This window comes from Podarcis filfolensis (assembly GCF_964270895.1).
Source record: "Podarcis filfolensis genome assembly, chromosome: 14".
Lineage (NCBI taxonomy): Eukaryota > Metazoa > Chordata > Lepidosauria > Squamata > Lacertidae > Podarcis > Podarcis filfolensis.
The window spans coordinates 19,595,386-19,620,479 of NC_139616.1; the positions used below are offsets into that span (position 1 = coordinate 19,595,386).

At 45.0% G+C, this 25,094-nt stretch overlaps 1 protein-coding gene across 15 annotated transcripts in view; it reads right to left on the reverse strand.

Annotated features, from left to right (window-relative positions):
- Positions 1-25,094, reverse strand: part of AKAP13 (A-kinase anchoring protein 13) — a 252,720-nt gene that overhangs the window by 38,831 nt on the left and 188,795 nt on the right. For 7 of the 15 annotated variants that reach the window (XM_083586086.1, XM_083586089.1, XM_083586076.1 and 4 more), the window contains 6 exons: positions 23,696-23,749; positions 20,915-20,977; positions 19,629-19,821; positions 17,840-17,948; positions 8,172-8,214; positions 4,838-4,970 (listed from right to left, as the gene is read on the reverse strand). In XM_083586086.1, coding sequence (XP_083442212.1) covers positions 4,838-4,970; positions 8,172-8,214; positions 17,840-17,948; positions 19,629-19,821; positions 20,915-20,977; positions 23,696-23,749 — 595 coding nt within the window. Of the gene's footprint in view, positions 1-4,837; positions 4,971-8,171; positions 8,215-10,493; positions 10,620-17,839; positions 17,949-19,628; positions 19,822-20,914; positions 20,978-23,695; positions 23,750-25,094 lie in introns of all 15 variants that reach the window. The other 8 variants (XM_083586083.1, XM_083586075.1, XM_083586082.1 and 5 more) reach the window with 5 other exon arrangements.

Here is a 25,094-nt window from a genome sequence, read left to right on the forward strand (position 1 = left end):
GGGGGTTGTGCACAGGCACTGTTTCCAACTGCTTGGGAAAGACCCTGGAGAGGAGGAGCTTTAGGATGTGGTGAGAAGGCAGGGACCTTCAGTCCTCGCAACTGCCTTATTAGAGCAAGACCTACTGGGACGAGCTGCTGGGATCACTAGACCTGTGCTGTTTTGGTTTCTTGAATAAAGAGTTAACTTCACTGGCCTCAGTGTTTTGCTTTGATTGCTACCTACGCTTGACTCCAGTTCCACCCACCCACCCATTCTCCAGTAACACACGGATGGAGAACCTGTGGCTCTTCAGATGTTGCGGGACTCCAGCTCCCATCAGGCCTAACCTACATAGCCAACAAGACAATATGGAGCCCACCAACAAGTGGACTACTGCAGGCTCCATGCCCCTAAGTTACTGGAATTTTTGGGGTGGAGTGAGAGAAATCTCAACATAGCTACAGTCTTCAGAAGCAGCCCAGCCTTGGTTCCTTACAACATGTAGCTCTCCTTCAAGATGTGGACCATTCTTCTGAGTGTGGCATTAGAGTGTTGGGACCAGGACCAAAAGATCAAGAATTCAAATCCTTCACTCAGACATGAAGGTCACTGGATGGCTTTGGGCCAGTCATTGTGTCTTGGTCTAAACTACATGACAGGGTTGTTGTGAGGATAAAATGAGGAAGGGGAAACTGTTGAGCTTTTTGGAAAAAAGGTCAGATATAAATGTAATAAATCTATAAATAATTTGTTTAAGCCAAGGATGAGGATCCTCCAGGTGCTGTTTGACTCAAACTCCCATCAACACCAGCTAGCATAAAGGTAAAGGGACCCCTGATCATTAGGTTCAGTCGTGACCGACTCTGGGGTTGCGGCACTCATCTCACTTTATTGGCCGAGGGAGCCAGCGTACAGCTTCCGGGTCATGTGGCCAGCATGACTAAGCTGCTTCTGGTGAACCACAGCAGCACACAGAAATGCCGTTTACCTTCCCGCCTGAGCGGTACCTATTTATCTACTTGCATTTTGATGTGCTTTCGAACTGCTAGGTTGGCAGGAGCAGGGACCGAGCAACGGGAGCTCACCCCGTCCCGGGAATTCGAACCACCGACCTTCTGATCGGCAAGTCCTAGGCTCTGTGGTTTAACCCACAGCGCCACCCGCATCCCCCAGCTAGCATAGCCAATGGTAAAGGATGATGGGAGTTGTAGTCCAGCAACATCAGGGGGAGGAAAAGTCTTCCCACCCCCAGTTTTAAGCAATGAAAATTTTACTTTAAATTGCTCTTTTTTTATCCACAGGAGGATGAAAAATAATAACAATCGCTTGCTTTGTGTATAGTACAGTAACAATTTCTGACTATAATCTGGAGAAAGCCTGGCTGTGAAATCAATTGAACTGATAAAGCAACTGGGACCTAAGCTGTTATATGTACGTGCAATATCACTTGCTGTACCCTGAACATTTTATTTTTAAGAATGTCTAACAGGCTTCATGGAACATTGTGCAAAGCGAATTAAGTGGTTTATTGAATGTTCTCTCATAAAGGCATAACCTGCATAAGGCAATGGAAACTGAGACCTCCACAGCAAATAGCTAAAGCAGGAGCAGTAAACTGCACAGGGCCCAAAGGGCCACATCACATTGTGATCAACCCTCCACCACGCACTTGTCAATCACCTGATACCACCTGAGAGCAGGTGGATCCGACTACAGCCAAAAGCTGTGCAGCTTGCATTCAACATCAAATGTAAATAGCACTGAATGCAAAGTGTGCTTGCAAAGGGAAAACTGGGAGCAGACTCTAAGGTTGTTCCTTACAGCCACAGCTTTTGCCTGTCCCACATCTGACATCACATGTGATGTCAGTTGAGTGACAGAAGGGCATGGTCCGTGAAAAGCAGCCTCACACACACACACACACACACACACACACACACACTTTGAAAGAAGGAGTGTGGTTTTCTCCTCTCACCACCTTCAGACAAACTCTCACGAAGTCTGTACACACAAGAGACACACACACCCGCAAAAGGAAGCCAGTGTCCCTTGCACAACTTTGTCTAACAGTGTTGTAATCTTTAGGAAAGATCATCACCCGCACACTAAGGCAGCTTTTTACAATCAAGTTGTATATAGCAACAAAGTGCTATCGATACACAGCAACTCCACTTCATATCAAATAGTTGTATTGCTGAATAATGCAAGCCTTTGGGTTCTTTCCTTATTAACTTTTAAATTCCTTTTCAGATTACTGAATTTTATGAAAATTTTTGGGACAATGCGGTGATATTTAAGATACCAAATCCCTTCCAAAAAAAAAAGTCGTAAGGAAGAAATTCTGGTTGTAGTCAACTGAGTTTTACTCAGAGTAGACCCACTGAAAATAATGAACATGATTAAGGGCTTATCCACACTTACCAGCTCCACTCTTTCCAGGCAGAGCTTAAAAGATTTCTGTGTGTTTTCCCTGGAGCTTTCCCCGCAAAAACCTGATCTTTAGTGCTCAACTGGAGCAAACCTCAATTTGGGCTTTCTGTGGATTGCTGTTTGCTCCAATTCAGCTTTAAAGAACGGTTTCTGGAGCAAAAGAAAGAACACTCAGATATGGAGCTTTAAAGCACAGACCATGCCTAAAAAGAGCAGAGGAAAGTGTGGATAAGCCCTAAGTCAGGTCCATTAATTTCAAAGGGTTTACTGTAGTAAAACTTAATTGACTACCATCCCCTTTTTATATCGAAACAAATCTTTGTTGTTTTTGCAATTTGACGATGGCTAGCTCTAATACTGAAAGAATTGCTATAGCCAAGGCTTTGTTTTCCGTTTTTTGAAGGTTTAATCTAAGAAGAAAAACAACTCCGACAAACTTCTGCTTTTAAAGCTCCTGACTTTTACATCATCCTTCCAAGGCATCACCCGTACTCATCTTACAGTCGTCTGCTTCCAGTGTCCTAGCTGTGGACTATTGCTAATGCGATCACGTAGCTCTGCCAAAGGAGAAGTTATTGGCACACTGCATGGGAAAGACTAAGTTAAGCTCAGTTTTCCAAACCTCTCTTGACAAACGTCCTTCTCACCAGTATTTCTTAGAAGAGAAGAAGGGTTGCAGGAGACAGGTGATCTCGCTGGACTCTCAGAACATGACTATGAGAAATACAAACTTTCTGAGTACATTTGAATGTAGGAACATAGGAGGACAATTCCACAGAAGCATGGCTTAGTAACCCATTGATTACTAATGTGATTATGATTGTAGCTGAACACGGCTGTGCAGGCAGTGTTAAGAACAGATGAAGAGCCCTTAGCCAGCATCCTGTTCTCAAAGCAGCCACCCAAATGTGTGCGGGAAACCCACAAAGCAGCAACTAAGTGCAACAGCACCCCCCCCCTTTCCTGTGGTTTCCAGAAACTAGCATTCAGAAGCATATTCATTCTAAAGCACCAGATTACTGGTGCTATTGGGTGTACAGAATACACAGGATTACCAATACCTCCTTGATGACCCTGTGCACGCTGGGCACACTTCCAGGCAATACATAATCAACAGTGGAGACTGGTGCTCTGCCCCACTAACCTCAGCCTGCCCTCAGCCAGCCTCAACCCAGCTGCTTCCTTGCTTACAGCCAGTCCTGGAGGGGTGGCCCTACCTGCCAGTGTCCTCTTCCTTAGTCTCTGTCGCCCTTGCAAAATGCCAGGAGTATGAAGACAGAACTAGAATGAGTTGGCTCTGCCTGTTATTGGCTGCAGCACCTTTGATCTCTCTGCCACCAATCCTACCAGTACCAATGGGCAACAGCCGCCACGAATAGTCAGCTTTTATCTGAATGGAGATGCCTTACTTGTGCACGGAGTTTCCAGCAGACGTCCTCTGTGACAGACTAGTTGAATATGGGCAAAGTTCCCCCACAAATAGGGAAACATTCAAACCATGCAATCCCACCACCATCACCCGTACTATGACATGATACAATCCAGGAATCACTTTCCCATCTCTCCTGCTGTTTACTTGAAATTGATTTTTGATTATCTCTGCCTTCAGCTAATCGTATTTTGTTGATAATTTTCTCTATTAGGACCAATTCTCTATCAAGCCGGTTTGATGGCCCTTCCAAGCCTTTTAAAACTGGGCTATAACATGTCTAACTGCTAAGAATAAATAATATCTTCATTCTGACAAGTTTTCAACTGCTAATAGTAAATAACTAATAGTAAAATATCTTCATTCTGACCATGAAGTACATTCAATAAAGATAACTCAGGGGTCTGAATGACATGCTGAAAAGCAGTATTACGTATTTCTAGAAAAAAACATCTCCCCAAAACCTGACACCTTAATGCAATACCACCACAAAACGTGGTATGACTTTACCCTGAGTCTCACATCTTCACGAACAGAGCAGGTGACAGGAAGGGTTAATACATGCAAGATAAAACAGGTTCAATATGCCTGTGTCACAATATTTTCAGAGAGAGTTCCTTTGTAGACATCTAGCTCCTTCCTAAAACCAGACAGCCAGGATGAAGAGGCAGGAGCCGCAGCCATCAGAAATGGCCACGTTTTCCCCTGCAGCTTTCCGTTAGCAAAGAATCATTTGCTAAACCTGCTGTTGAGAGTAAAGCCATTCTGGCTCTCTGTGCTGAGAGATCCTTTCTTACTCTGGAACTGAGCGCACCCACCCACCCGTTCAAGTGTTTTGTACCCTCCACCAGAGGGGGAAGCAATTATGTAGGAAAAGAACCTCAGATTATGAGAATCTCATATTTAACACAAGATCAACCTCCACGCTCTTCCTGCCATGCTCAGTGCTCCGAACCGCCAAGGCCGAGTGAGCCACAAACATCTGGAGCTACTTACTTTGCTCTTCTTACTGCTGACCATTTTATTCTTGAGGTAGCTGAACGTGCGGCTGACTTTCGTTCCACTTTTGCTGTCCAAGTCCTTTCTGGATGGGCTGGGAGGCAGGAAATTGCCGCTCTCCTCGCAGATGCTGGAAGCCAAGAGACACAACATTGTCAGGGAGCGCACAGAACCCCCTTCTCTTTCCCACTTCAGACAGCAGAAACTGATTTTGTTTTGTTTTGTTTTATTGTTCTATGTTACCAAGAATTCCAGCCCATTTGTGTCTTTAGATCGCTCATCTTTTTTTATGATAAATCCAGCATTAAGTTAATGACAACTGCAGCTGCCAACTCTTCTTTACTGACCCTGCTCCTGTGCGGAAGGAGACCACAGATACGAGGGGCTGCTGGTTTGGAGAGCGAGCACTTTCAGGAATCTGCCAAAGGAAAAACCACCCTTTGGGGTACATCCTTTGGAGGATTCCAGTCACTGCCCATAAACCCTGCTCTGCTGGCAGCAGCAAAGGGGCAGCAACGGCAACCTCCTCCTCCTCCTCGGTACAGTGGTACCTTGGTTCTCAAACGCCTTGGTACTCAAACAACTTGGAACCCAAACACTGCAAACCTGGTAAGTGTTTCGGTTTGCGAACTTTTTTCAGAAGCCGAAAGAGCTCTGTTTTGAGTGTTACGCTTCTGATTTGAGTGTCATGCTTCCATTTTGAGTGCCACGCTGAGGTCTGTCTGTTTTTGCTATTTATTTTGCGTTTTTGAGGCTTTTTTTGTGTTGTTATGACTGTGTGGAACCCAGTTCAGCTACTGATTGATTGTGTGACTACAATACATTGTTTATTGCTTTCATTTTATGGATCAATGGTCTCATTAGATAACAAAATTCATGTCAAACTGCTGTTTTAGGGGTTGTTTTTAAAAGTCTGAAACGGATTAATCCATTTTGCATTACTTTCTATGGGAAAGCGCGCCTTGGTTTTGGAACGGACTTCCGGAACGGATTAAGTTTGAGAACCAAAGTACCACTGTATTATTTTTAATGATACTGTTATGACCAGGTCCAGTTCAAGATGCTACTATTCATACATGAAGCCCCAAACAACTTGGGACCAATTCACCTGCAAGATTGCCTTACCCAATATATGCACACTCAACTGCTTCGATCAGTGGAACTAGCACCGTTTACAGGTGCCACTTAATAATTGTTCCACAGTTGTAAGAAACTGAACTTTTAGTGAGGCAGCACCTACATTTTGGAACTCTCCCCGCCTACTGCCATCAGGCAGATGTCTTGACTGTGCTTTTTCAGTGTCTGCTCAAAACCTTTTTGTTTAGACCAGGCATAGGCAAACTCAGCCCTCCAGATGTTTTGGGACTACAACTCCCATCATCCCTGACCACTGGTCCTGCTAGCTAGGGTGATGAGAGCTGTAGTTCCAAAACATCTGGAGGGCCGAGTTTGCCTATACCTGGTTTAGACCAGCCTATCCAGATGTGTAAAATGCCAAAGTTTACTTCAATCTTTGGGGGGGGGGGCTTACTGTCAATTTTACTTTTTGGTCTTTTTTTAAATACTTGCTTTATACTGTCTCTTTTTGATAATTTTAACAATTTAATCTTTTTGTAAGCTGCTTAGAGGTTGTATTATAACCAAGCAGTACATAAAGGTTGTAAAATAACTATACCGAGCATGCCATTAAGTATTTTATGTTGTATCTTTGCTGTTTTTTCACTGCAAGCCACTCTGAATACTGTTTTGAATTTAAAGTGGTGCATAAATATTATGTCCTGGCAAATATTTTGACAGGCAGAAATTAAGCAGGTGAAGATTTATCTATGGCTTCATCTCTGCTCAAGGAAAAGCTTCGCATGTGTGTTTTTTTTTAAAAAAAAACAATTGCTCTCAGATTTTCTACAGTCAAGCAGTATATAAATTGCATGAAATAAAGTAAATACATTTTAAGGCCTGTTGTGCCTTCAACAGGTGAAGCTTTTTTTACCCCCAAGCTTCTCTGGTTGCCATTTTTCCTTAAAGGCCAAAGGAGTCCTGCCAAGAACAGGCAACCAGTGCGAAGAATCATATGCATGCTCCAAATACCCACAGTGCCCTCTGCTGTCTGAAAGTGCAAGTACAGCTTCCTGGAAGATGAGGAGGAAATAGAAAGCAGTTTGTGCTGTTTCTGGTAGGCATTTAAGGTGTATGATTTTCCCGCACCCTTAGATTTGAGTAACATGTTTTTGGTGGAGTTACTACATTTAGCCAATCAGCACACACAAAAATCAACAAACTGGGAAGGCGTCTTGCACTCTTCCCAATTAATCAGTAAAGGGAAAGGGACCCCTGACAGTTAAGTCCAGTCGCGAACAACGCTGGGGTTGCACCGCGCATCTCGCTTTACAGGCCGAGGGAGCCAGCATTTGTCCGCTTCCGCAGATAGTTTTTCCGAGTCATGTGGCCAGCATGACTAAGCCGCTTCTGGCGAAGCCAGAGCAGCGCACGGAAACGCCGTTTACCTTCCCACCGGAGCGGTACCTATTTATCTACTTGCACTGGCATGCTTTCGAACTGCTAGGTTGGCAGGAGCTGGGACCAAGCAATGGGAGCTCACCCTGTCGCAGGGCCTCGAACCGCTGACCTTCCAATTGGCAAGTCCAAGCGGCGCAGTGGTTTAAACCACAGCGCCACCCGCATCCCAATTAATCAGTAGGCTAATCTAATTATTTAAAAATTATTTTAATACAAGAACTTATAAAGATTGCAGATAGCTAGGGCCAGTGTTATTTTTCTGAAAAAAATCTTTAGGGGTAATAATAATAATAATTTATTATTTATACCCCGCCCATCTGGCTGGGCCTCCCCAGGGGTACTCTTCTTTTCCTACTCATATTGAAATACTGCCCCTCCATGAGGCCAAACTTAGATTCAACAAAATGTTTAAGAGCATGCGTACTCCTGCATGCCCCCAGAAAAAAAGCACTGGCTACGGCCATTTTTGACGGACCCCCACCCCATTCCTATGGGTAAGAGAAGGAGTAACACCTCTTTTTAAAGCTGTTATCTGTTTTTACAGGCATACATCATCTAAAATAAGTAACTGAAAGACAAGAAGGATTTATCCCCTTTAGAACTGTTGTCCATTCCTATCATATGCAAAGCCACGCAGTTTTAGTCACTTAACTAATGAATTGACTAAAACTCGCACAGTTAAATCAGCATGATTTCTCTTGATTGGGTGACAGCCCTGATTTTTCTATTTCAAGGAAATGAAGAGAGTTTTAAGAGTTCGCAAAACAAAACAAAACCCTGCCTTCAATTTTAGGGGGGGAAACCAAAAGCTCACCTTTGAGTCAATGAACTGCCGGTACTGCTGAAAGATCTGTTACCTGAGGAAAGACAAGGCGAAAAGGTTTTTAATTAACAATAATTGCACCTGGGATTAACCTTGATGGCTATGACACATTCTAACGCAAAATCCCGGTGGAAAATTGGTCCATTGGGTCCATTAAAGGTTTATTAACCATGGTTATAAAAGTAGTAACTCTGAATGGGTTTTTCCCATTCTTTCTTTACAAAGTCCTGAATAATGAAGACAAGAGGGGCTTGCTTGTTCACTTGTTTCCAGATGTTAACACAACTGTCTCCAGAGATACCCTCCGGAGCATCCCAAAACTGGTTACTACTGGCATCTCAGGATCTATGATTTACAAAATAACCAACACAAAAGTTGCACAGAATCCCAAGCAGATTCCTGCATAGCTGGAGAAAAGCGACTCAAACATGACTGTGCAAGCATCACAGGCTCTTATTGGATAGCAGATATGACATCACTGGTGATAACTGGGAAGTAGCCTGCAACCCAAAACTGACAGCTCTCAAGAAAAAGTACAGAGAAGCCCCTTGTTTAGTTTCACCTCCAGGCAGCAAACTGGGTGGATATCAGGCTGTGACCTTTGCAAGACTATCTTGCAAAAGCGGAGACGCAAGCAGAGCGTGCTTTGAGCTAACTGTCAAGATGACTTCATGGCAAGAAGCTCACTATTTGAAATTCCTGTAGTCTTTAGAGGCTCTCCCCCCCCCCCCCACCAACAGTTTAAAACTGCACAGAGCTCCAGAGTGTGGTTGACCAAGTGCTAAAGGCAAGTGATTAAAAACACTGCTTTGAGTTCTATCCGTCTCTCTCTGCAAATTAAGAAAGTGATCATCACCTGTTCTGATTATCTGGACTGCATCTATGGAGGCCCATGCCAGTTAAAGTCTCAGCTTCTCAAAACATAATGGTGTTGGAATAACTTTAACTAGGAGAACTGCCCAGGACCTCCATTTCCCATCCGTAACCTGGGCAAACCAGGGATCTCTATATCATGTGCACCAGAAGCGTTATCAAGAAATTTCTCAAATAAATAATTCAAATGAATTACATTTCTTAAGAAATTATGACCGCTTTTTTCCAACCTGACGGAGAAGATTATAGGGGGGTTTTCTTTTGCTTCTTTTATTGTGTTTATTTCTTACTTGAAAGTAAAAAATGTGCAGCGATTGTGTTTTTTGTTTTTAAAAAGTTGCTCTTCTTTTCCAAAGAAAAGCTGGATACCTGGTAAGGAAGCCTCTATTCTACTTAAGTAGTAGCTGCAGAGTAGCACCTCCCCTTGTGCATGTCTGAGTGACGAAGCACAAAACCCCTAACATACCATACAATTATGCTGAAAATTTAAAATTATTTGAGGGCACACTAGAACATATGTATCAGCGGAGAGGGGAGCTGAAGACAGCTCTGGCCTGTTGGTATTATTGTGCCTGTTAGTCTCCCCATTTGGCCCACAGTGTGGTTTGGCTCAAACCAAGCTGATCTCTCCATCACAGGACACCAAATTCAAATGGAAGAAATTGGAGGGCATCTTCCGTTCTTTTCCTTTCCTTTTCCTTTCCTGCCACTGGTAGAATTTGGTGCCCTTTTCTGTTGGCTGAAAAAGACGTCAATTATTTTTTTTTAAAGCACTCAATTGATGCTGGAAACGAAGAATCAGAAGTGCCTTAAAACGGGCTCCTGGTTCTTTGCAGGCATGGATTTAAAGATGAATCCCCTGACACTGTATGGCATCAGGTAAATGGCTAGGTGGGTGGACCCAACCACCTGTCAAAGTAGCCCACGGCGAGCGGATCCAGCCCTCCAGCCAGATTCAGTTCCTCACCCCTGCTATATATCAAATGTACAATTCTCAAGCAAACACACACGGTTTAAAAACACACACATATCCGTGACTCTTACTGTGAAGCTTTCGACATGCAAGAGTGTGACGTGGCAAAACTACAATGGTGGCGTTGAACCATTCCCCAAAGCAAACACCTTCCCCTTCCTCGCCAAGGAACGACCCACAGTGAAACAGCAAAACAGATTTTCAAAAAGCCTGAGCGCCGTGGCATCTACAGGAGACAGCACAAAAGCACTCTTGGGAGTACCAACGTTTGTAAGCAGTTGCGAAGGGAAGACATCCCTTTTATGATGCAGCATGTGAAGTTCAGAAGCACAAAGAAAGGGATGAGGCAACTTTAGCAAGCAGCACTTGCATTAAAGACAAGACAGAAAAGCCAGGTAAAATGTAAGCGCTTCCCTGCCTAGCGCCACCCCAAAGCCAGCTTCATTCTGCCCAGGCAGATTACTTACTATCCAACTCCTCATCCTCATCACTGGAAGAAGAGCCAATAGAAAAGACAGTTTTAGACTTAGGAATGAGTGGAGAGATGCTGAAGGAGAAGGAAATTCGTCTGGATGGCCGAGTCCGTCCCTGGGCTGAGAAGTGGGTTAACAGCAGACGTTAAAGCATGCATTTCAACAACAACAACAACCAATAGTAGATAAAGGAGAGGGGGAATGGCAACAAGAGCAGCCAAGAGCAAGCCAAAGAGGGAAAGCAAAACCAATGCAGAGCAGAAGGCTTTCTTTTTTAAGGAGAGAGAGAGAGAGAGAGAGAGAAAAATAATTCAGATTGCACTCAATCTGTAAACTGTAGGCTTGAGGCTTTTTATTTACTGGCAACCTTTCCCACAACAATTCTTCAAAGGAAAAGGTTCAATTGCAATGCTACAAGATGCCGGCATCTCTCTTTAGTGACCCCTGGATGGCCAGCCCTCATTCGCAAAAGGATCTAATTGAGCATGGTGCAACACGGCTATTCAAATCCACAGACACCTCCTTCTTCAGCTGTGAGCCCAAATCCTCTCCAGCATAATAGCTTGGGGAAAAGAGGGCCCCACCCCATGACATTAAGACCCCTCCCCTCAAGCAACTTGGCTGAGGAGGGTATAGCAGGTTTAAGACATGGCTTACAGCATACCATACCATGATGAGCCAACGCGGCTAATGTTTACAATCTACAGAGACTGCAAGTCACCCCTCTGCAATCTACATCAGGACTTGGTGCTGTATTCCTTAAATCAGTTATATCCCAAACGTCTAAGCGCTTAGGGTACATTTTTGGATGAATTAAAATTGAAGGTGCAGCCACGTTTCGCCCATTAAGTTTGCTTTTGGAGTGTGGATGAGAAAGAATCAGACAAGCACCCACCTGCCCACCCCCATTCCCGCATGAATCATTAGTCTGCATATACCTCCTGGTTGGAAGGAAGCATGCTCAGAGCAGTGACTCTTGCAGGGATGCAGCAGGGAAGCTCCTCCAAGGGTAGGTAGTTTCAGAGACTTCGCTACATCAAGACTTTTTGGATAATCCCAAACATATCTAGTATACAGAGAGCGCCAAAGTTACCCTTGGTCCAGTTCACAGGAAGGAGAGCAGAGCAGAGCAGTAATGTGAGCTGAGTCACAATGGGCAACCCCCTTTGCACGTTGGTGGGGACTTTGGGGTCACAAAAGAAACTATTAAGTTTGTTGATGGAAGGACCATAGCTAAGGAGTACAGTATGGTCTCTGTATGCAGAAGTGCCTTCAATAAGTTAAAATGAGCATTGTTCTATGCAGAACAATGTTTTTAGATGGAAGAGGGTTTAATCACTGAGTCCTTCACCTGCAAGCTAAAGTGTGACTTGCTAAGATGCAGAGAGAAAGGACTACAGTCCAGCTATAGAGCATTTGCTCTGCACACAGAAGTTCACAGGCTTGATCTCAGTCAGCTCCAATCAAAAGGCTCAGGCTCAGGTTATGGGACAGATGTTCCTCTATCTAAAATGTCAGAATTGTTGTGAGTCAGTGTATACTGAGCTAGTTGAATATACAGGCTGCCCTGGGAAAAGTTTCCAAGTTGTTGTCTCTCATAGAACATTAATGGGCCCACCCCACAGAGTTTGGAAATTATTGATTTAAAATAAGACAAACAACTAAACAGAATTTAGAGGGTACAATACAAGGCCAGCATCACCACAGGTAGCAGCAGAAAGCCACCACATTGAGCAGAACTATCTCCTAAAAGGAACAGCTCTCTACTACAGAAGGCTCCAAGTGCAACCTTACCTTGCAGAAACCTTTTTACAAGATCCATGTAATTCTTTAGGGTTCCTCCTGCCCATTAACCCCACAAAGCAATAAGGGTAAAGATAAGGGTAGTTAACTCTCACTGCAATCAAAAAAAAATATTTTGGAGAGTCCTGGCTCTACAGTACTAAAGATATTCTGCATGGAAATACATCCATTTTTTTTTCAGGAAAGCTTCCACATAATGAACAAAATCCAGCCTAAATTGATCATACCCATAATCCCAATCAATTCATCTATGGAGATTTTAAAGACATGCTTGACTTTTCCACTGAAGTTAATGGGGGTTACTGTGCATGTAACCCTAAACCTTGGTTTAGTATTACATGCACAAGCCAGAATGAGCCTGAGAAAAGCCTCCGTATGAATGTCCATCTTCCCTCTCCCATACAGCCAGGAAGAAGGACTTTGCTAAAGTTTAGTTTATGGTTTCAAAGAATCCAGAGTTGATGCGTTGGATCACGCTTTGAAATAAACTCTGGTCAGTTTCTTTTTTTAAAAAAAACCCAAATCCAACTCACATGAGCTGGCTTATTCAACTAATCAGAGTCTGTTTCAAACCACAATCGCTGGTTTGTATGTAACAAACCTGGATTCACTGGAACTAACTGCTAGCAAAGTCCTTCTCCCAGGATCACAGGAGAAGGGGATGGAAGGAAGAGCACTCAAACCCAAGACTTCACTCAGCAACTTGTTTGCATTCATTCGTGTAGGTTCAAACCATGGTTTGGCGTTACATGCAAATTCAGCCCAACGACACCTGAAAGACGCTTCATTTTGGCTGGACTGCACCCAATGTGTAGGTATAGCACACAGCTTTGAAGACTCTTGATGCTCTTTAGTAAAAGCCAGGCCCCAAAAGTTTAACAACTTCTCTTCCCTTAGCTGACCCTTATAGTTGGCACCTCACAAATGGCACTATTACTTCAAAAGGTAAATACACACCCTACTGTATTAAGCTATCAAAAGGGTTCAGTAGCCTTCTTCAAAGTATTCTGGCTATTCTTGGAATTCCCCTGAGAAATGCCACCTTTTCTATTGGGCCCCTCTTGTGGCTTCCTTGGATATTTCCCTGCAGGAGGAACCTCCAGATTCACTACAAAATCTCAATTCACTACAAAATCTCAATCCAAGCAAAACGTCTTACAGCAGGAAAGGCAAGCAAGACTCAGAACTGAAACAGGTTCGCTTCAATGAATTCCCCACCATCACCAGCATGCCTTTGGTCCTTCCTTCACTGGGGAGGATTTCATTCTTTAAAAGCTTCCGGCTGCCTTTAACTACCCCCCACCCCCAGCATTTTCCCCGCTGATTTTTTATATTTTTTATCCCCGAGTTAGGAGCAGCCTTTGGGACATTCTGGCAGAAAAGCTCCTCTAAAGCCTCCACTTCTACAAAATGCTGACGATGAAGAAAGGCCAAGCATCTGCTTGCCAGCAGCCAGGGGGGGGGCGGAGGGAAGTGCAACAGCTCAAGGCTCCTACGGGGCTGAGGTTTCCCTCTGGAATGCATCAAGCCAACAGATCCCACATTCTGAGAGAGAGACAAAGAGAGAGACTTAAGCGTGCTTCACTTTCTCTCAACTTGTACCCAGGGAATGCAGGAACCCTCAGGCGAAAACGCCTTGTTAGTGCTAATTGAGATCTGAATTCAAACAAGGCCGGAACCAGACCTTTGGGCAGGCATTTGGCTGTCACTCAAGAGTGGTAGCTCCACTCCTCCTCCTCCATCCCTACCCCAAAAATCTCTGGGACTATAGAGTATCCACTGCGCTGCATGTTTCTCTGCCGCAATTCACTGGCTCACTGCATGGGAAGACCCGCTGTGCAGTGATGGCATTTTTTGGGAGTGGGTAGGATGAGGGGAGAACAGCACAGTGGCAGAGCATGTCCTCTGCAGGCAAAAGGCCCCTGCTTCAAACCCTGGCATCTCCAGCTGTGTCTGGGAATGGCCCCTGCATGAAATCCTAGGCAATCCCTGCCAATCACTGCAAACCAGAGACAGGAAGAAGGCAGGTCAGGATCTCCTGGTAGAGACCTGGGTGATCTGCAACAGAACACCAAGGATTTTCAAATCCCAATTGTTCGGGTGTGGGGAACCTTTGGTTCTACAACTACCACCAGCCCTAGCAAACATGGCCAATGTCCAGACGCAATGGGAGTTGTAGCTCAGTAACATCTGGAAGGGCAAGGGTTTCCCGTGGCTGAATAATAGCAATAGCTCACCACCCTCCACTAATTAGGCTGCTGAAACAAAAACTGGCTTGGAGGCAACCCAAGAATGCATTTTTGCATTAAAGAGCTATGCCAGGGGTCTGCAACCTTTAAGACAAAAAGAGCCACTTGGACCCGTTTCCGAGGAAAAAAAAAACTGGGAGCCGCAAAACTCGTCATTATAAAAATAACTTTTTTGTCACTTTTTTTTTATTACTTCTTTGTTTGACCCCTCAGAATTACTCCTCCTCATAGAAATAAACGTTAAATTAACAAGTTACCTTTTTGTGTGTGTGTGTTCTTCACTCCCCTTCAAAACAGTGACCAGCGTACATGCCCCCTTTCAATGCAGTGACCAGCGCACATGCCCCTTACAATGTAGCGGGCGGGCGGGAAGGTGACGTCGGGATGGTGCGTGACTAACGCACGCAGCGCCCCCATGCGATGTCACAGCCAGTACAGCGCCCGCCACAGTGGGGAGTGTTGGGGCGCACAATGCGCCTCCTCCCCTCGCTAGTATCAGCCCCGCAGAGCCGCGGCAAAGGTGTAAAAGAGCCACATGCGGCTCCGGAGCCGCGGGTTGCTGACCCCTGAGCTATGCGCTCAGTTGGGGGGAGGGACAAATTCCTGGGGGTAAGTTGCACTTGGAGGTGCCCTCTTCCTTAATTCTATGCCTGCTCCTTTTTCTAAGCCACTATTTGGACTTGGATCCAGGCTGATGGTTCGATGAAAAAGCAAAGCAGATCGCTCAAGCCTGCAGTCTGCCCATTCCTGCTGCAGACAAAATACTAAGCTAGATGAGCTCAGCTTTCTAGATTCCTACTGGATTTCCTTAAGGCAGAGGAACAGGGTGGCAGTTTCAACAGCAGTTACACTTGTGTACAACCATCTACTTCCCGTCAGAGATGCGATGCTTGGTTGCTCTTAAGAGCCCACTGTGCATCCTCCAGATGGTCAACTGCAATGCTGACCCCCACATTTTTATGAGAGTTCTTTCCCCATACCTGCCAAGTCCCAGTTGGTAGCATATGCAAAAGAAGATTCTGCAGGGAGGGAGGGAGGGAGGAATGTGCACAACGAGCCACAGTTTGCCTCAGACTGATGCAATGCCACTCCTTCCTAGTTGGATGGAAAGTTTTCCTCTAATGGAACAGGCAGGGGGAATCATTCATTTGTCAGGCAAGCCTGTTTTCTGGGAAGAAATTTAACCCCCTCTTTTTATTTTTTTGCTTTTAGTGTTTGGTTAGCAACTGAGGAAGAAAAAGATACCAAATGGTTGTTTCCTGTTTCTTTTTCTTTATTTTTTTAAATGACAGGCTTCGGGAGGGGGAGGGAAATTGGTGCAATAAGGCAAAGCAGATGAAGCGGTTATTTTAATAGATGGACAGCTTAGTGCTTTGGTTACTATTGCTAAGGGACAACAACCTCTAGTCAACATCTTTATTAGTCACAAGTCTTGAGAATGGTTTTTCTGAAAAGGCTTTCCTGCTTGTGAAGAATCCTTAAGAAGCTCCCTAATCAAAAGGGTCTCTCTCCTATAAGAGCACCCTCTTTGCTAAAATGCTTCAGGAGGCTGACACTTCTGCTTAAAAATAAAGGGTCAAACAAAGGCTGTGCTGGCTGATATTGATGGGAGGGGCTGTCGTCTGGGAAAGACTTTTTTTTAAGGAAATGGCAGAAGTTACCTATGAGTCAAAAACCAGATTTCTGAATGAAAATGAATACGGGGCAAATCCAATCAGATGCTCAGGGCTGGCCCAACACATTTTGCTGTCTGAGGCAAAGCAGCAAACTGTGCCCTCCTTGAATTCAAGGTACATAATTCCATTACTATTTAGGCACCTGAGACAGAAAATTTCACAAGTGTCTTTCCCTGGCAGTAAAAATAGAACAGAAACATATCCAATAACTAACCCTTGATCCATTTTTTAATGGGTTTTTGCAAGCCAAAATCAGCTGCCTGAGGCAGCCGCCTCACTCAGCCTATTGTTAGGGCTGGCTGTGCAAATGCCGCAATCTCAAAACCAATACGGAATGGAACTCCTCCACCTAGCGCAAACACTATTATCAGCACACTGCAGAAAAGGTTCAGGCATGGGTACAAAGCATTATAGCAATGACTTCGTTCTCACGTAAGAACAGCATCGCTGGAGTAGGCCAAAGGCCTATCTATAGTTCAGGATCCTGTTTTCTTGCAGTGGCCACCCAGATGTTTGTGGGAAGTCTACAAGCAGGATGTGAGAGGAACAGCACGCTCCCTGCTTACAATTCCCAGAAGCTGGTATTCAGAGGCAATTCTGAACTAGGTGGAGCAAAGGTGTGACTTAGCATAAGGCTGTTCCCTATCACCTAAGGCACCTTTCCCCATGGGAGTTGTGCTGGTCCTTAAGAACACAAAAAAGTCCTGCTGGATCACAATGAAGATCCATTTAGTCCAGCATCTTGTTCTCACAGTGGCCAACCAAACGCTTTAAGGAAATCTGCAAGCAAGACACGAGTACCACAGTGCTCTTGCCACTCTATATTCCCAGTAATTCAGAGGCAGAACACAGTCACTGCACATGTGTCAAGGCTCATGAGATGCTCAGTGGATCTGTGCAAACCAGCACTTACTGACATAGCTCTGGCATCAACAAAACACCCTCAAGGCGCACAGTCATCCAACAGGTGTGTCATCGCATATCCGCTGGAGAATGGAGCAGATGTAGAGATTACTTGTTCTCCACGCCTCTCAAAACTCCAGAGATACGTAAAATCACCAAGTGGGTATTTTTCAAAAGGGGGAGAATGTTAGTCACAGGGAGCACGTTTGTGCTTTTTGAGGACCACGGAATAACCAGCTGCTTCCGACGTGAGCTAGCGCTGTTGGAAGTGGAAAGGTGCAGAAGTATTGTGTTTCTGGAGGAATGAAGTCCATCCTTGTTCTCTGCAACCACCTCCACCCCAACTTTGTTTATCTGAAGATTGCCAGAAAAGATTGACAGCTCAGTGGGAGGCTGCATGCTTTGTATTCCTAGGTTCAGTTCCAGGCAACTCCAATGAAAAAGACTCTCTGGCAGCCAAGCTGGGGAAAGCCTCACCCTGTGTCTCCTTAGAGAATCACTGCTTATTGGAAGTGGGCAGTACTGGCCATGATGGACCAAAGGCCTGACTCAGGATAAAGCAGCTCAGTGTGTTTGTGTTCTGCTCCAGTTATTTATATCCAAGCTGCCATGGCACAGGAAAAGGGGAAGGTGCTATTAGTACACTCAAGGTGCAGTCACCACCAAATGCTGTATGCAGCAAGAAAGACAAAGAGCCACATGTACTCACTGTCTGGTCCAGCTTGGCCAATGGTCATCAATGACATGGACTTAGTCAGTGGGGGAGAAACAGGAGTTGCAGTGAAGCTGAAGGCACGGGGCTGAGATCTTTGGCGTATCTGCAAAAAACAAGACAGCAAAGCTGAACTACAAAACCCCACTGCACAAAAGGGGGCAGGAAACCCGTTGCCAGGAGGTCCAGTCCCTAGCATGATCCCATCTGAAGCCCTGGAGAGCTGCTTCTAGTCAGGGTTGACAATACTGAGCTAGACAGCTCACAGGAGCCCTGAGGAAATTCCCATCTGACTTCCAAAGCAGCAGACTCCAATCCCAAGCACGTGGTCTCTATTATTCACCTGAGTCGATTTCTCCTGTGCAAGCTGAGACCCACCAAGTAAAAGGTTGTTTAACTCTTTCCTCACCAGCATGAGCAAGCAACAACATCTTCAGCAGAGCACCTGTGCATCTCATCTGACCAGTCTCCATTTCCTGACTGCTTTGTGCTGGCGAGTTAAGCAGCTGAGATCGATAATAAGCAGAGGGCTATGTCCAAGACTCTGTTAATGCTCACAACCGGGGAAGAAGTAGTTAAAGAGCCCTTTGCCTGGGTCTTTGCTTAGGCATGGGTGAAACCAATTCAGCCCTCTGGAACTTGGGGACAGAAGAAACACTTGGCGAACCTAACATCCACCAACACCGTGGAACCAAAAAGGCACCCAAGCAGACTCCCCATTGTAGGACCACCTTACACACAGGTTCAGACACGAAGTATGCCACAAATGCTAAGCAGGCACAACACAGAAAGGTGAATGGAGAGTAAATAGCTCAAAGTGGCACAAGCAAGCCCATCAAGACTAGCCACATGCTGTACATGGGTCCCTCACCACCACCCCAGAAAATATCCCCAGGTGATCTGAAAGGAAGAAACTCCCAGGTTCATTTCACAGCATCTCCACATAGTAATGAGAAGCTCCTGCCTGAAATTCTGGAGAGCCACTGCCAGCCAGTGTGGGCAATGCTGAGTGAGCTAAATGGACCGGCAGTCTGACTCTGTGCAAGACAGCTTCTTCCTGTGCTCCTGTGAAATGGGGTTTAAACGCGCAAAACTGCCCATTTTTCATCTCCACAGCAGCCTTCCCATACCTGGTAGCCCAAAACATGCGGAGCGTACAGCTCCCACCATCCCTGGCTACTGGCCATACTGGCTGGGAGCTGTAGTTCATCTGGAGGGCAGCAGGTTGGGCAAGGCTGAAAGAAATATAATTTGCCCTCTTCTCTTAAGCTGTATAAAAGCAGGGTCACAGAGTGGGAGGCAGGCGGATCAAATGAGGAACAACCTGCTACAGATCTATTCAAGGAAACTGGAGTTCCCTTCTGGCAGGAAACGGCCCCCTTATGTCCTCACTACGACACGACAGTCATTCCGTTGACTCATGTCACTTCTGCCGATATCTGACTGGGTCACACTCAGACCATACATGGGAGCCGCTGAGAGTTGTTAGGAAACCCATATATTCCCCTCACAGAGGTACAATTCCCAGAGTTCCCTGTGATTAACAACTCCTGTAGCTCTGGGAGGGGAATAGGAGTCTCCTAACAACTCTCAGGGCCCTTAACAAACTACAGTTCCCAGAAGCCTTTGGGGGGGAGCCTTTACTGTTTAAAGTGGCATCATGGTGCTTTACATATATATGGTGCAAATGTGGCCTGGATGGGCTACTCAGCTCACTGTAGATATCATACAGATGGAATTAAACTCTTAATGGGGGGGGGGAGAGGGGGAGAAGAACCTTGTTTACCTGGCGGTTAAGACTTCTAATTGCCCCTTGCTCTAGTTCCAGCTCCTCTTCGGTGAGTGAGACTAGAGAACCACGCTCATCATTTGCCAGGGGGCTTTGCCGGAGATCTTTGGTGTTCAGAGTTGCCGTTTCGAGGCTGGAGGGTGGCTTCTTAGTGCCGTCACCCTCCCCAGCAAGGCCTTCTAAGCTGTAACTAAAGAGAGAAAAAACAGATCTCAAGCTTCTGCAGATTCTCGGTGGATCAACATACAAGCTCACTGCATATCTGAGGGGAAGCTTCCAATCAAAAATAGGTTTTGAAATCAGGGGTCGCCAACTTTTTTGGAGCTAGTGGGCACATTTGGAATTTTGAGGAAGTGCTGTGGGCACCACTCATAAAATGGCTGCCATTGAGGCATGGTGTAACACCAAACAACTGCCACATCTAAGTGAGCAGAAGAAGATAAAAGCAGGACCACAAAATGGTTCAACCACACTCCCCCCACCCCCTAAACCAATGTGGCAGGGATGGGGAGGCATATATATCAGTTCCCTGCAGACACCACTACATTGGCGACCCCTGCTTTAAAAGATTCTCATCTCCTTGGTTAGTTAACGTGATCTACTGTTAGTGCAGTTAGCAGCGGAGACAACAACTGAATGGAATATACTGGAAAAGGGCTTTGCTGGCTAGCTCAAACCCTGAACAGGAGCACTTCACACTGCAATGACTTCCCCAAGGCGAAAGATGCTGAAAAGGATGACCAGTTCGAAAAGCTATTTTGCAATGGTATTTCGTTGGTTTTATGGCTATGCTATATACATGCTTGTCAAACTTTTTGAGAATTTTTAAGATGTGATTTCCTAGCAGCCACTGACAGCCTTATCCTCCTTGAATTTGTCTAGCCCTCTTTTTAAGCCATCCGTGATGGTAGCCATCACTACACCTTGTGGCAGTGAGTTCCCTATTTTTAAATATGCACTGTGTGAAGAAGTTCTTCCTTTTGTCAGTCCTGAATATTCCAATGCTCGGATTCAATTGATGGCCCTGAGTTCCAGTACCAAACACACCAACATACCCCTTCTTCAAGTTAGCATGGAGGAGGGGCCACCACAAGTTCTGGCTTGCCAAACTTTGAGCACGTGCTCAAGGGCTTCAAAAGGAAGCAAACCAGATGGAGACTGAACAATACTCAAGTCAGCAGACACACAGCGACACCACAAGGCTACAAACACCACACCAAAAGCCGATAACTCGGGGTTTGCAAGCTCCCTTTACTGCTGCAGAACATTTATGTATACTCTACCTTCTGCCATTCAAATCAGCACCCATGGCAGTGCACTGGACATCAGAGGGACACCAGCTCAAACTGAGGACACCAAAAGGCAAAAGAGAGAGCAAGAAGGCAGCCATTACAGGGCGGTCAGAGAGGCAGGTGCTAACAAATCCTGCTATCCATTAAAAGGAAAACAGCTCTTTTAAACCAAAGCACCTGATGCTCATTTGTTAATGAGGGAGAGTAGTGGATTGGCAGGCATGCCTCAGCTTTGCAGTAGTGATGTCAGCAAGAGCTGCTTTTCCCGCTGTTAACTTTGCATAGACCAGTTTGTGAATGGCTGGACATGTGTTCAACACATACTCTGCCACAAAGAAGTCCCTTTCTTCTGAGCTTAACATGTGAGAGGGTCTGTAGCGAAGGAGGTGGTCTCTCCTTAGAGAGTTAGAACTTGGGTGGGTTAAGTCCTGGCCAACTGTGCCTCAGAGAAAGCTATGTCTATGTAATTAACTAAAACCTAGACTAGCTATTGGGTGAGCTGCTCTGATGTCACAGAAAATCCACGAACACTGCAGCTCCTAGGGAAGTTTCAGTCCACAGAATATTGACCAGGAGTGGGGGGTGTTAGTGAGAGAAAGAGAACAGCCAGTTTGGCTGGGACAGCCCCAATGGAAAGGATATGGCTGAGAGAAATAGGGGTAGGAGTGAGTTTAGGAGACAAGAGAGTTTAACAGATAAGGCACCCAGAAGACAGGGTAATTGGGAATCATGGAACCTTGGGAAAGAATGAATGGAGGATGTGGAGTTCTGAATGGATGGATAATTCATGAAGGTGATTAATGGAGCATTCACATGAGAGGGAGGGTTGAGGAAGAACATCACCCAGGATTAGGGATAGCAGGAACTGTGTTTTATATGGCACTGAACAGAATAGAAAGGCAGAAAAAAAATCTATGAAAACTATGGAACTGTGGGCCAAAAAAGCCTATGTAGGGGACCAGGAAGAAGGGTGTGTGTGCCTGAATACTGAAACAGTTCCGTTACCGTATGTTTGGGCTACAGACCTTTATTTAAAAGTATGCCTAAACTCCCAAATGTTTTAAAATCTCTAAGTGGTGTACACTGTGTGCAATATACAAATATCCATTACAACAAAAATACAGCCTCAAAATCAATGAAGCAGAATAAAAACATAAAAGCATATAAAAGCATTCAAACAGATTCAGGCATCTAAAACAGGGTCCAATCTTATGGGTCAGGGAAAGTCTCATCAAAAGGTTAAGTTTTTACAAGGCACCTGAAGCAACTTTTGTATGCGTTATTAACGCAATCGTGCACTAAATGCTTTGAGGCTGACATTTCCCCTTTTCTTTCTTTAATGGGTCTTACACAGTATACCATGGCTGGAGTCTTCCTCTTTCAGCATTTAAAGCTCAACAAAATGTTAAACAGTGGGTGTAATAGTAATAATAATAATAATAATAATAATAATAATAATAATAATAATAAAAGACGATCAATTTTCTAAGCCACCTTCTGCCAAATTTGTAGAAACATGTTTTTGCAAAAATCACCACTCAAGAATGGGATGCCCTATTAATTCTGGCAGGATTAGGCTTGCTGAGGTTTTTTGGTATGGAAATCTACAAATCTGCCTCAAGCAGCGTGTTTAAATTTAAATTAGAGGGTGGAGGAAAAATTCGTTGAACACAGAACGTAACAAAAAACAGGGAGCAGGAACAGACTTAGACTGTTTTTGTTTTGTTCTTAAAGGAAAGGGATAAAGAAAAGAAAACCAGCCAGATCATAGGTACTGAATATTTTGTAAATCTGTTTCATTTCCTTCACATCTGCCTATTCTGAAAAATCTAGGGGCAGTTTTGCAAACAATTAATTATATTTAACTGAACTGTTTATATTTTGAGTACTGCCATCTGGTCAAAAGGTTGTGCAGATAGTAGCTCAGTTTACATGGAATGGGCTTTATCCAATACTGGAGCTCTGCTCATGCAAGAAGCTTCTGTGCATGCGATGGAGCTTCCTCCTCTCTCTCCTCCACTAAATTGCACCCAAATTAGTTCAGGAGAGTTGGGGGACCTTCTGGAGAAGATATGGGGGTGTGGGCGGGGAGGAGACAGAGTGGAAGTCCTGTTGTGCGAGTGGAAGTTCCCTCACGCAGCATGGAATACAACCCAATGTTTCCACTCCTCTAAACCACCACTTGGGAAGAGTGGGGACAAGTCTTGTGTTGGCACACTCCCTCCTCCTCTCATACATTCAGTCAATTAGTTACTTCCTGGCTTGTCAAACCATTGTTTCCTGTTACAGTCAAATAGCCAAATTACAGCTTGCACTACCCCACCCTCAAAATCAAACCTAGAAAGTAGCTCCAAACCATGATTTGCAATTCCTGGACTCTAGACATAGGGGAGAGGAGGTGGGAGGGTGGAGTTACGCAATCACAAGGCTTATTCCTCCTCAGAAACACTGTGTGTCAACTGATCCATTTTATTAGCCATCGTGGTACATAATGAAGAACATACAATGGGGTGGGGGCAGGATCCTGCACATTTACAAAAAGAACCCAACCCCTCAAACTATGCTCTGTTCCTGCCACCTCAAACAGCTAATCCAGCCATCCAAGGAAACTAGTCCAGGAACATTTTGCACTGTCTCAAACTTGAGGGGCAAAGCTGCTAACAAGCTGGCCAGTTGTGTTGGGATAAACGAAGAGATGTTGGCATGAAAGCAGGAAGTTAGTAGCCATTCAAATGCAACATGGTTAGTCAGCATCAGAGTGTGGTGCTGTACCTTCTCCTATGGGTGGGAGGCTTCCTTACACCATCCCCCAGCACTCGCATTGAACTGAAAATGAATCATGGACAATGGTCAGTCAGCAACGACAAAGGCGCAATATGAACAAATGAGAAATCCCCCAGACTGGGATTGGCCGGGGAAGTACTGGGTAAAAGAATGTGGAACAAGAAGTGGAGAAAGGCAACATGTAAATAAGGGCATGTTTTATACAGCTCCAGCAACGTACCCAGAGAGCAGTAAAAAAGTCACCTTGGGTCTAAATCAACAGACTCAAAAGGTGAAGCTTTTGCAGGACCAGTTCCATTTGTGAACGAAGGTGCAGGAGAGTTGTACGCTTGAATACATCTACACCAGGCATAGGGAGCCTGAGGCCCAGGGGTCTCCAAGCCTCTCTGTCTGGCCCTTGGGCTCTCCCAGGCCCCCTCCCCTCCCCTTCCTAACTAAACCCCAAACTAGCTGTGCTTTGTGCTCTCTACTTTTGCAGGTTGGAAAGTATCCTTGACCTCAGATAGTGCTTGCCTCAATGGAAGATAAGAGAGGGATACAGAAACTAGCAACAATATGCATTTCTTCCTTTTCCTGTTTCAGCCTCTGGCCCTGCCCACTGGCTGACATGTGGCCCCCAGAAGGCTGTCGCTAGGGGAATGTGGCCCTCGGGCAGATAGAGGTTTCCCATCCCTGTTCTACACACATGGGGAAAGCAGCGTGTCAGGGTGAAGGTTCAGACTAACCTGACATCCTATTTTTCTATGTGCATGGAGGGTGTTCTCACCATCACACGATCATAGGAATGAGCCAGAAGGAGCACAATCTAGGGCAGATTTTGTTCTCTATTCTGCTTATTGTATTTACTGACAGTCTGTTGATTTAAATTGGGGTGGACCCAAGCAATCTTAATGGCCCCCAAAGCCATCCCAGAATTATATGCATGGATTTCAATTTAATAATAATAATAATAATAATAATAATAATATATTTGGGGGGGAATAGATGCACAAACTTCAGTCTGCACTCACTTTTAAATTTAGCTTTGGCGTGCAGCCCATGGAGGGTTTGCAGTGAGGCAATATGGCTCTCAGATTAGAAAAAAATTACACCTCTCCTCCTTTAAATGCACAGCTATGTGTCAGATGACCCCCCCCCACTACCTGCTGAATGCCTTCCTTAATCTTGAAGCCTGAAGTGCTACCTGCTTTGCACCTGTAAGTTCATCAGCCACTCCACACACACACACACACCCAGTGCATGAGGGTGAGTCATAATGAAGCAATAATACAAGGCACGAGAATTACTTTGTCCTAAGAATCCTACTAGGATATAATCACACCGTTGATTGTACACAATCTGACTTTCTAGTATTCTGTCAATTTTCTTCAGCTATCCCGTTTTTACT